General features: G+C 35.0%; 2 protein-coding genes across 8 annotated transcripts in view; both read left to right on the forward strand.

The window, feature by feature from the left end:
* Positions 1-6,101, forward strand: part of LOC124163499 (nucleoprotein TPR) — a 67,249-nt gene extending 61,148 nt beyond the window's left edge. For 4 of the 5 annotated variants that reach the window (XM_046540449.1, XM_046540452.1, XM_046540451.1 and 1 more), the window contains one exon: positions 5,283-6,101. In XM_046540449.1, the coding sequence (XP_046396405.1) occupies positions 5,283-5,443 (161 nt within the window). In that variant the 3' untranslated portion in view covers positions 5,444-6,101. The remainder of the gene's footprint in view (positions 1-5,282) is intronic. The other variant, XM_046540453.1, reaches the window with a different exon arrangement.
* Positions 6,102-7,603: 1,502 nt separating this feature from the next.
* The window catches only part of LOC124163524 (CCR4-NOT transcription complex subunit 9), a 29,584-nt gene continuing 25,142 nt past the window's right edge, over positions 7,604-12,045 (forward strand). Inside the window, exons 1-2 of one of the 3 annotated variants that reach the window (XM_046540486.1) lie at positions 7,604-7,885; positions 8,165-8,289. In XM_046540486.1, the coding sequence (XP_046396442.1) occupies positions 7,862-7,885; positions 8,165-8,289 (149 nt within the window). In that variant the 5' untranslated portion in view covers positions 7,604-7,861. Of the gene's footprint in view, positions 7,886-7,956; positions 8,064-8,164; positions 8,290-8,437; positions 8,533-12,045 lie in introns of those variants that run through there. The other 2 variants (XM_046540487.1, XM_046540488.1) reach the window with 2 other exon arrangements.

A 12,045-nucleotide genomic window follows, 5' to 3' on the forward strand; every position in this document is an offset into this window, starting at 1 on the left:
TTTCTACAATACTAGAATATCTCAAATTTCGAATACCTCGAATACTAGAATTGCACAAAGCATATTTAATGTTATTCGTCTATTTCACTTGATGAATGTATATGTAAAAAGGTATAAAGTAGACTCTCGTTATTACGAAGCAAATTGTAGGTCCTGACCAAAAGGCCTATCCAAGCTATAGTATAAGAAACGTTATTACGAAATCTTCATTTTTACGAAATTATGAACCTCAGTCCCGGCCCCGGCGGTTATAAAATGAAGTTTTTAATAAAGTTCCACGCATAAGTATGGCATTTAGGTTGATATTCAATACACTAAGTTTGAATAATCGCGCCCTGTTTAAGTTCTTCTCGTGTACTGTGCCCAAGAGCATCAATTATGGTTCTTTATTCAGTTTACATGCAACATCAGATAATAAGCTTCATTTCTGTGGTGCCATGGTGACCTACTCGTAAATTGGACGTACAGTTAGTCCTTTTCCAGTAGGTTTATCAACTTAGGAACAAAGTCTAGGAACACATCCAGTTGGTATATTGGACTTACTGTATTCTGGAAGAATATCAACCCTCGATTGCGTTGTGTTGCATTCTTCTGTTGAGAAACTGAAACAAATTTTCCTTTTTATATATATTTCTTTGTAATATAACCGCATTTATTTTATACTGTCTTTTTTCCAACGATTCCTAAAAGAAACATTCGTACAAACTTCGTTATTACGAACCTCCAGTTTTCGGTCCTGCGAACTTTGTAATAACTAGTCTACTGTATACCATATACATTTTATAAATCAACTTCTATTTATTTCAAATTTAATGAAATCATTTGCATCAATAACATCATTAAAAACCGTAATTAAAAATAACAACATTAAAGTGAAGAATCGTTAAAAAACATAATCTAAAACAGGTTTTTATTTAGAAATACAGTAAAACCTATATGTAGTGAACTTCTTTACATCATAAACCTCAGTACTTCATACCACCCCTACGGTCCCGTCCAATTTTCATGTAAATTTATGGGCAAACCTCCGTGATTCGTACCTCTTTATCTCATAAAACCTCCACTTATCATGGCAAGGAGGCACCCATGAGACGGCCTAACTACCTCCGCAAATTGTACTAAGACAACTAGAGACAATCCTGCTGCAATTAGGTACATGGAGTAACATTTTCAATGATAAATGTTTCACGCTTATTTTTTTCATATGCACCTTTAACTTGATGTAATTTTCATGTTAACCATTCGTTGTAGCTTTTTTGCTCCATATGAGAGCATACCAAACAGTAAATAAGAAAAAGATATCCAACTATCCCAATCATTTTAAGTGACTGTAGAATTAAGAGAGAACATATCGTTTTCTCTTGGTAATGGTAAAAATCGCACAATATCGTTCGCTTTCTGTTATCTATGGCTTTTAGGAAATGTTTCTTTTTGCACTCTATTTCCGATCTTTTTTATAACACCATTTATTTTACTGCTGCATTTTGTACAACAACAACAATAGTACCAAAAACATGACAATTAAATAAACAACCATTCAAGTATACTTGAGCTATTTTACATCCTGATTAGCGAACTGAAAAAGTCTAATTTATTTTCTAATTAATGGTCAATTAAATGCGTTCATATTTGACTTTCTATAAATATTGCAACAGTAAGCTTCTGAGTTGAGTTTAGAAACTCTTAGGTTACTAACTATGTACTTATGAAAGCACACCACATTTAGAAGAGAAGGTGCATTTTTAAAATCAGTGATGCAAATGTATTAAGTGTTGCAAAAGTTTTTATTCTTCAAGAATTGACTGATAGAGAAAATAATGGTAATGCTTACAAATAGTTTCAACTTTGCATCAGGACTGAATTACATGTACAATACATACAATGAAAATACAATTATTCTTACTGCTAAAATTTTGACAACAGCCCAGGAACGTACCTTTGCACAAACTTTCTTCAACTGTGAACGAAATCAGCTCTGTAAAAACATATGGATAGACAAAATAGTAAGACATTTACAGAGAACAACAGAATAGCAGGAGAACGATATCTATTCACCACTTTTAACCACAAATTTGATGTAGTTAGTCAACTTGCCTAAAATGGCACTGTATATACTCAACAACCAGAGTCCTCTGTGTTGTTTCCAAGTCGAGTACCAAGGACGTGCATGCGACAGTGTATGGCACGAAAATTCAATGTATTCGAGGTATCTGAGATTGTACTTCTAGCATAATTATTCGAGATCTCAAATATTGAATACTATCTAGTATTTGAGTATTCGTAGATACTATTCGCATATCTCTAGTCTTAATGCATTTGGTCATCCAGGCTGGTGCTAAGTTTTAGTAGGCAAAACGAGCAGCACTGATGTATTCATGCTAGGTTCTGGTGAACACAATGCTGTTGCCTAGGGAACGAGGTAACTCCACGCATATTTGAAATCAGTTTCAGGTCAAGGTGTTGAACGTGATATGCACTAAACACATCATAGCAACTAATCAGGTATCACTGCTAAGTTCTTGAGCACAGGAAAATTTTGCGATTGAAAATGGTGTCCACTGAAGGTAGTGAACTCCTAGTGGTCAATCCCTAATTGCTCTGTCTGCATTAGCTTGGATGAATGCACTCAATACCTATTCGTTTTGTGTGTGTACTTGGCATGGCAGCCATTGCACAAGACATATGTATTGCGTAATGATTTGGTTTGGTTTATTTTGTTGATGTATGCGTTATCATTAGGGAGTAATTGTTATGTCTAATTAAACATTGTTGATCTGAGAATCTAATCATCTTCAATACATATCTGTAATTACCAATTTCTCTTGCCCCTGAATTGTTTAAGTTTCCTAAAATTTGAGACAGATGGCGTAAGGTTTGTGCCATCATTTCTACAGAAGAAAGACTTTGAAGGGAAAGTTTTTTTTTTGTAAAAGAGGAAGAAAGAAATCTGGTATTGGAGTTTTTGAGGCCAATATGTAATGAATACTTCTACGTCTACTAGGGGTGATATCAAAGAAAAACATTATTTTTGGGCTCTGATGTTTAATGTCAAAGAAGTCTAGCTCCAGATTGGGCTGCCTCTAGATCACAGCTTGCAGTTCTGCAGACTATGGGGCTATGGCATTATCCCTTTCTGAACATAAGCCACACAAATGGTATTTTTGGATCCTAGCAGTTGAATTTCACTGGGGACAATTTTGGTCTGTATGATTTAATTTCCAAGCAATTTCAATAACATTGCATTCTCCTGCATTTGTACGACTAATGTTTGCAATTTGATTTACCCTTGCATTCGACTATGTTTTGAGAACAAACTTTATCTTGACCTTCCTCTCAATGCTGCATGATTGCATTATTTCTGTCTTCTGTTTCCCATTGTTTGCCTGCCAAATCTTTTAAAATGAAATAAATAAACATATCCATTATAGGTATATCACAACCCTTCATATGTGATGTTCAAAGACAGAAAGTAAAAATGTTCTTGGTAGAGGGTGAAGCAGGAGGGGAGGGAAATGTGCATAAATTTGCCAGTGCAAAAGTGGTGTGAATATGGATTGATGGCCAAAAATAACAATCTCGGTATTGATGTGTCCCAGGCACGTGAGCTTATATTTACGCTCTTTCGTGGCCGCGTTAAATTTCTTCCAGGTTTTTATTGATTCAGAATATCTAATTCTTCAGGAGGGAAAGTACGATATTCTATACATTTCCGAGAATTTCAGGATCAGGCAAAGAGAAAGGCTGTGATTAATTTAACAGCAAATTCTGGCGGAGACATCACTATAGTGTGCGATATTATGCGAATTCAATTTGCACGAGACAAAACAAGCCCATCGACCTTGAAATTGTGATAAAATAGATTGAATGAACGTCTGCAGCGTTAAACAATGAAGGCTTAGGCTTTAATAGATTATGACTTATTAGATGTGATTTTATGCTAATTCACCTAAAATCGCAAAAAAGGCGAAATTTCGTTTTTATTTACTGATATTGCGTAATATCATGTTATTTTGCGTTATTTCACCATATCGCGTCTCGCAAATTTTTACAGATCTCTACCAATAAGTTTTCCAGATTATTTTAACCAGTGCTTTAATTTAGTGGGGATTTGAGTTAATGCCTCTTAATATAGCTAGTAGTTGGCACTGTTGCATGCTATCAATTCACCAGTTGATAGGATGAGACAGAGATAGGCTGTTATTCTGGCTTGTGCGCATTTTGTGAAAGTGAATGAATTGAATTGAATCCAAATTGAATGCAATCATTAGTCATAAATTTGCTTTTCTAAAAAAAGCTTATAAATCGTGGATTTAAATCAATTTATGTGAATTAAATGAAACAGAGACCAATGTCACTGGTTTTGAATTCTTTCATATGTTCATTGTTTAATGAAAGTCAAACATTTACAAATGAATGGTTGTGAAGTCAAAATTGAAATCCTATCAAATTGGAAGAGAGTATATCTATGTATCTCGATTTTGTATTGATTGGTGCTACGTTGAAAACTACAAGAGGAATTTTTAGTTGTGCATAGCAAGTAAATCTGTGTTCTAGACAATTTTTTCTGCCTTGCCAAGGAGTGCTCTGCTTTAGAGTGCATGTAGCTCATGGGCTGCCTCTTTCCCATCTCAGGAATAGGACATAATATAGTAGATGAAGGGTAAGGGAAGTGATTGCTCTGGCAGAAGAACAGTATTAAAGATTAAGCACGTATGTGAAGGAGTATTCTATTACCATTCCAACCATTTGACTCATGACTGCCTAATTGTGTCTCCAGTTACCTAAATGGGCAATTTTCTTGTGTGTTTTATGCTATCATTCCTTCTCCTTGCCACTGTTGTGTTTATTCATTAACAACTTTTGTTTATTCTCCTAATGAGTCACGAACATATTTCTCTTTATTTGAATGGTGCATTTACAAAACGTAGTAAATGCCAAAATTAGAAAATATTACTTTTCATACTAAAACACGTGGTAACTGTGAATAGAATTTTCATTTTTTTAAATAACAGGTACAATTCCTACTTAAAAAATAGTTCAATGTGTTATTCACCTACTTAATAATGATTTTTTTCGTTATGAAATATATGTACTATTTCTTCTAGTAAAGTTTTACATTTTGCACTTTCAACATTTTGGAAATGCACGATTCATTTAATGATTTTTATGACTTTAAAGCTACAGGTGAGTTGTGTTCTCAGTCAGCTTGCTGTGAAAGGTATTTCCCATTTGAAATTAGTGCCCTGTCAGTCTTTTGCTGACTTTTTTTCTTGCTTCTTCAGGTCGGGAATCCATTGGCGGGAGAGGTAGAGGGGCTTTGTCCCATAGAGGTGGTGTTCAAGAAGTAAGAGGTGGTCCTGGAGCATTTAGAACATCACCACCAAGTCGAAGAATGCGTGGGAAACCCAAGGGTTCATTCACTGTCTATCAGATGCGATACTGAGGGACAGGATTGTGTTTGATTATCAACCTATTGTAAATGACTGTGGTTGAACTTGGCAGATGATAGAATTTGTTTTCCGAGTGAGATCATTTTTACCATGTTTGTAAAATTTTAATGCCAGCTCTTAAGCTTTGTGTTTGTTCTTTACATGAGTGATTAAGATAAGTGATTGGTGTGATAGTTTGAATTGGGTGCATGAGAAATTGAATGTGCGTCATTGCAAATTTTACAGATATTGTTTTTTTTTGGTTAACATCAGTTTTGTTGTAACTTGTCTCTTAAAGAGTTACACCAAAACTTGTGCCTCTTGTTGTAATGCCGACAAATAAATACTTGCATTTAAGTATCAAAATGTGAATGTTTTAGATTTTGCCATGGAGTTTCATAGGTCATCAGTCTACACATTTTTATTTTGTTTAATCAAGATGGTTCTTAATTCATGGTGACTCTGAATTACTGTGGACATAGCCCAAAAGTAATGGATTTTTTAATGGAATGAAATTTTTGCGTAGGACTTTTAATTTCTCGTACTGTGTCCTCTGCATGAATTTCACAGACGTATTGTTGACACTGTTGCTACATTGTGATGGTAGATCATTGTAATAATTGTGAAAGTGACTTGTGAATTGAAAATAAAATTATGCACATTTTTATAGTTTTTGGCGGTAGTTAACAAGTTTTTTAACGAGTAAACAATGTAGAAATCATTTTGCAATAAGTTGTGATATTACCTTGAAAGTTTGTTGTGGAACAGTCTTTATTTAGGGCTGAGTAAACCAACAAATGCACCTTATAATGTTACCCATACCCATGTTAATGAAATATGTCGCAACTACAGTTTTTCTTGAGAGGATCCATATGATAAACCTACAGTGGAAGTTATGTTCATCTCAAAGAAAAAAAATCTGTGTATGAAAATTCCTTTGAGCATTGAGCATTCCTTTGAGCTGTAGTTTTTGGAACATGATATTCATGAAATAATTAGAGATTGGCAATGGAGGCGATTACCCGGTGAAGCACCTGAGTGGCCGTCGCTGCCAGTTACTGCTGGGAAAGCATCGGATCTTTTTTCTATGCAATAGTTGGTCACCTAGAGTTCAATGTGTAATGAAAATGTTATCCTTGATACTTCTAAATGTGCATGACTACTAGGCTGATTCTGTTTCTGGGCTTCCTGTCAGATATGTCATTTTATTTTGAGGATGATATTGTGTTAGGTGGTCTTCTAGATTATGTAGGCCTTATTGATCTAAGTAGCTTGTTAATGCCCTGCAGGCTTACACACACATTTACATCAAGAGACAGAAATTTGGAGTCAGTAGTTAAGGCTTTTTTTTAAATAAAGTGATTTATGGAATTGCCTGAGCCTCCCTTGTCAGATTGATAGATGATTATTGGAATCTGGGTTTGGTGTTCCACGTGACATAATCCTGAGAAAAACCCTATTGTAATGTATGGAGGAAATAATGATACAACCCTCAAGCAAGGATTGGGTGATCTCTGAAAAACTTCTGCTACTGCCAGGATTTCAACTTGGGCCCACGGTGTATGCTCAGCCTGTAGTTGGACACAACACCAACATGATTCCCTTGCAAATGGTAAGATGATAGTAGACATCAGATGTTGATGCTGATGTTAGAGATTGTGGTAAACCCACTAAATATATAATGGTCATAAGGGTGTATACCAATTAGCTTCCAGGGGAGGAGTTGGAGGTGAAAAAGAAATTACACCAAGTCCGACTGACAGCTAGGGAAGAAAAGGATTGACATGTAGTTCCACAAACACGGTAATGCATGCGGGAGTGTATAAGAATTATACATATTATAATTATTGTGGAAAACTACACGTTTTTACTTTTATCTCAATATGGTTATTGTCTTGTCACTGATTGATAGCGTGCATATCATATGAGTTGGTGCTTGGCAGAATCTGGTGCGAGACACTACTGTTGCGGGGAGGCAACTAAATTTTTATGGAGAAATTATTTAATTAAAGCCAAGATTTTGTATGTGTATTGCAGTTTTCCTAGATCTGTACAGATTCTAATAATCATGGTACTTATAATATAATTAATCCAATTCGAAATACCCGCCATGATTTACCTCATCTTTTCGACATCAGCGCCAACCACTGAGGTAAAGACGGGAGAGATTGGAACTTGAGAGTAATGTTACCGGTTGTTGTTGTTCAACAGTGCATAACACTTTCTCGGCACTTACCTTTGTTTTCATGTGGTTCTAATAAGTTTAATTGGGGAAATTGGATGTGCTCTCTAATATTAGACGATAGAAGTGCTTCCACAAGGAGAAAAACTGTGCATTACTACAGAAAACTTGAATGAATGTTGTTTTAAGGACATCTGTGATATATACGATACTGCGTGTTTCCGGTCATTTTACGTTGTGAGCAATAATAATGAACGGATTATCTAATCAGCAGGTACTGATGACATTCCTTCTTCAATTTTCTTATGTTTAGTGTTATTTTCCTTTCATTTTCGATGCGTTTCTTGACTTACAAAAAAATAATATCACTTGTATTGAAGCGGCCTCTAGCGAGAGTTATGTAACATTGAGTTCATTCACAGACGGCCGTGGAAATGGTTATCTTAAACACGGTTAATATTTATTCTTATTCTCGATTTTGATTTTCCTCACTATACTTGCGAAACCAGCTTTGAAATCATTTAACGCATTATAATGAATTTAAATCCTTTAGAGATTCATGAATACGCAGCCCAGCCCTGCGACTTTGCAGTCAACCGTTGACAGAGAGAAGATTTATCAATGGATAGTCGAGCTTTCTAATCCAGAAACCCGAGAAAACGCACTTCTTGAACTCAGGTTGGTTCAATTTGATATGTAATTGAATGATGTTCAAAACGTTTATATGCATGATTCGAGAATATTATAAACCCATGCATGAGGGAGTGTGACGGGATGTATCGTTGGGGACAGCAACTTCTTTTTATTATTATCTCGAAATTGATTTAATTTTGCCTCGCTGCTGAGCTATTGCGTGTTTATCTCGTGAGATAATGACCGTATGCTTGGCAGTAACCGTGGCATGCTCGTGGACACCAAAGGGTAAGTATCCATTTATTTTGGCCTAATAAGGTAAAATGTGCCATGAGTTTCCGGCGTTGGTTGTACTTGCATCCTTTCGGACGGAATAGCAAAGGTGATGTAGTCGTTGGACATAAATTGGATGCAAAATTTATTTAGGCTGTGCTTGAGTAATTTGTAGGTATTCCGAGATTTCATTTGGTAGTGTTATTGTGGAACCGTGACTGTGATGTAAATGAAATGTGAAATTGTGCGCACAGTGTTTATATACTGAGAATTTTTTGCATGCAATATTTTAGGTAGACATTTATGTAATCCCATATTGATAAGATTTCTCTTTGTTCGGACAACTTCATATGCGTTTTTTTTTGTTGCTGAGATTTTAATAGATAAAAGTGAAAGGTCAATCCCATCTAGGGTTCTTGGTCAATCCTATGGAAATCCGTAACCATCTCCCTCCTCCCTGTGTGTATTTCATAATAAGATAGAACTTTTGGCGTAATTATGCTGTATACCTAGCGTGATTTCTTTTGCTACTTCGACGACTCATCACCGGAACTGGTAAGAGACTTGTTATAAGTATTAAAAAAATGTTAATTGTACCTGCGGAAGTGAGGTAGATGCCATCGTTGTTTCATTTGGTATCGTGTGTTTGCAGTTCGCAGTTTTTCAAAGTGAAAAATATTCGGAAGTTTAATTTTTATTCATCAAGACAGAGAGTTAATTATTTTTATTTAAGCCCAATTATTTTTTCTGTAGGTGTAGACTAGTGATTTTTATCTTTAATGATCCAAGGTCTTGTGCCGCAACCTATGCAATCTATCATAGAAATTGGTTCTCTGTTCTGTAACTTGTAATTTATGGAAAGCTTGCGTCTTCTATAATCAAAGAAATCCTAAAAAAATTAGTACTTCCGTAATTGATTTTGGATGGATTGGATTTTGGAATTGGATGGATTGATTAATCACATAAATGTAAGGTACGATTTGTGTTCAGTTATAATCAATTCAGTTTTACCTATGAAGTGTGATACTCTATCAATAAGCGAAACTTGGAATTTTTAAGAGCCCAGTGTCAGGAGAACTTGAAAAATTTGCCTATTTCCATGTGGAGAATTTTATCACAGTATTGTGTTAAAAATCTTCTCTAATCTAAAATTTAAGCTGATGATTCATAGGGTACACTGAGTTACTATCAATCCTTTTATATTATTCTCATCATTTTGGCTGCATTAGCATTGATAGATATTATTATGTTAGAAGTCAATTTTTTAGGCTTTGAAGGTAAATGCTACTTAGTATAGGAATGGCATGATGCATTTGCTGCAGCCAAAATGGTTACTTGCCATTTTCAAGTGATAATTAGGTAGAAATTTAATCATGTTAGATGTGAGACTAACCATTCATTTTTAGGTAAAACTACTTGCCCATAAGGTGGCTTTTCTTTTAATTTTTCGTAAAGGCTTATTGGTAAAAGGTACATTGGTATTATGCCTTTTCTGTATTGGAATAGCAACAATATGCATGAGATTCTAAAAATAATGAGACCAAACACGATGTATTTCTGACTTCATTTAAGCATACTAAGCAAGAAAAGTGTGAAATAGTGTAGGCTTTCCCAACAAGTACTATTGATAAAATCTTCTCATGTTTGCTGTGTGTTCTGAACCCAGTGCTGAACTGGAGAAGATCTTATTTAGAAGATAGTAGTCCCAAAAATAATTATGGATGGAAATGAATTGGAGTGATGGAAGGGAAAGAGCCCAGAGCTCCTCTTGAGAAAGGATCCTATACAAAGACTGGCCTCTGAAGGCACTTGTACCTGCTGAGGAAAATAAATTGTCATATTCTTATTTTTCATCCATTTCTCATGAAAGTTAGCAGGTTTATTAAAATATGCATGAGGATTTCAAAAAAAATTAATTGAGAAGTCCTCAGAAATGTTGAACATTTTCTTAACCTTCATTTCTCAAAATATCTTAGGGTGCGATTCATAGACGACACTGAAATTGCTCACTTTACAAAGTCTCTCTTTACGGTAAAGTGAGACTTAATTTAAAGTTCGTTTCATAATCGTCCCAATGATCTCACTTTATGAAGGGGAACTTTATCTGCTGAAGTCTCAATCAGGCATTGAAATTTTGAGTGTTGGCAATGAATGCTGCGAAAAAGTGAAGAAAAAGTTGAGACACGATATTAATTGCGTACTTGTTTACATGTTTCTGGCGACTGGGTTTCCGTGCTGTATTTTGATAAGATTTTATTAAGCTGCATTTTCTCGTTCTCTCATATTGTGTGCAAATCTAAATTAATACTGCATTATTGAAAGCTTTTCCCCACTAAATTTTTGTACGTTAATGACTGAGTTGTCTGAATAAAAGCTCACTTTTAATTAGCTTCGTGCATTGGTAATGCTCTTCGATGTTTCCAGCGAAGTAAATATTCAAGTGCTGATATTTTCATGTCATTTTATGATCATCTTGTGTGATTAACTGCATACGGTTGTTTGGACTACATGGTAGTCGAAGTTTGATGGTATACGTTCATTGAAGTTGGGTGAAATAGTGAAATTCTCTCGCGTGAACTTGAAACTGAACAAATTAATTTGAAGAGTTACCAATCAGTGGTTGTTTCTTGTGGATGCATATCTTGAAGGAGGTATGGGTGTGTATTGAATTCTTTTATGCTTACCAATATTTTAATTCTTGGAATGCTGACCTAGGGGCTTTTTATACCAGAGAAATGAAAACTCAGGAATACCTATATTATCGAAACCAAAGAATGAATGGCCATGCAATGAAACATGTTAAATATGAGAATGGATTTATATCAATAAATATCTCTTTGCCAACTTCAAATGATGCATTGACATATGTGAATACCTGACCCGAGCATCCGTTCACAAATTTTGTAGTAAAAAATTCCAAAGAAGTCTGTGATGCTGTGTAAAGAAAATTTCATAACAATCCTATATCCTCGAGAAAATATTGCTTTGCTGCAGATAATATGACTGTAAAGGGAAGTATGTTTTACTTTTTTATTGCTGCCTTTCATGAGGACATCCTGTATCATCATTGTAAACATTCAAATGCATAGTTGAAAAACGAAACAAAAACTCTCTAGTTTCAAAATGGCGGAAACAGGAAAATGTTAAACGTGATATGAATGAAAACACTTAAAATACAATGAAACGTAGAGAAACTAGCATTTGGATGGCCAAAAGACATGAAAATCAATTCTTTGCTTACGAAGACCATTGACGCCAATGTTAACAGAATTTCGCGATCATTTCAGATATCTTGAATGGAAATTCTAGAAAATAATCACATAAATAACCTAAGAACTTAATAATTAGCTTGTATTCAAAATCAATGTATATGATGCCAACCTGTTCAACCACTTACTGAGCTGTAATAATCACATAATCATAAAAATTTCCTCGGTAATATAACAACCAGTAGAGTTCAACTGCAGAGTTTAAGCAATGGGTCATCTCCATCAATACTGACTCGATATATTTTTAGGGAAAAAAGGC

Source organism: Ischnura elegans, chromosome 8 (genome assembly GCF_921293095.1).
Source record: "Ischnura elegans chromosome 8, ioIscEleg1.1, whole genome shotgun sequence".
NCBI lineage: Eukaryota > Metazoa > Arthropoda > Insecta > Odonata > Coenagrionidae > Ischnura > Ischnura elegans.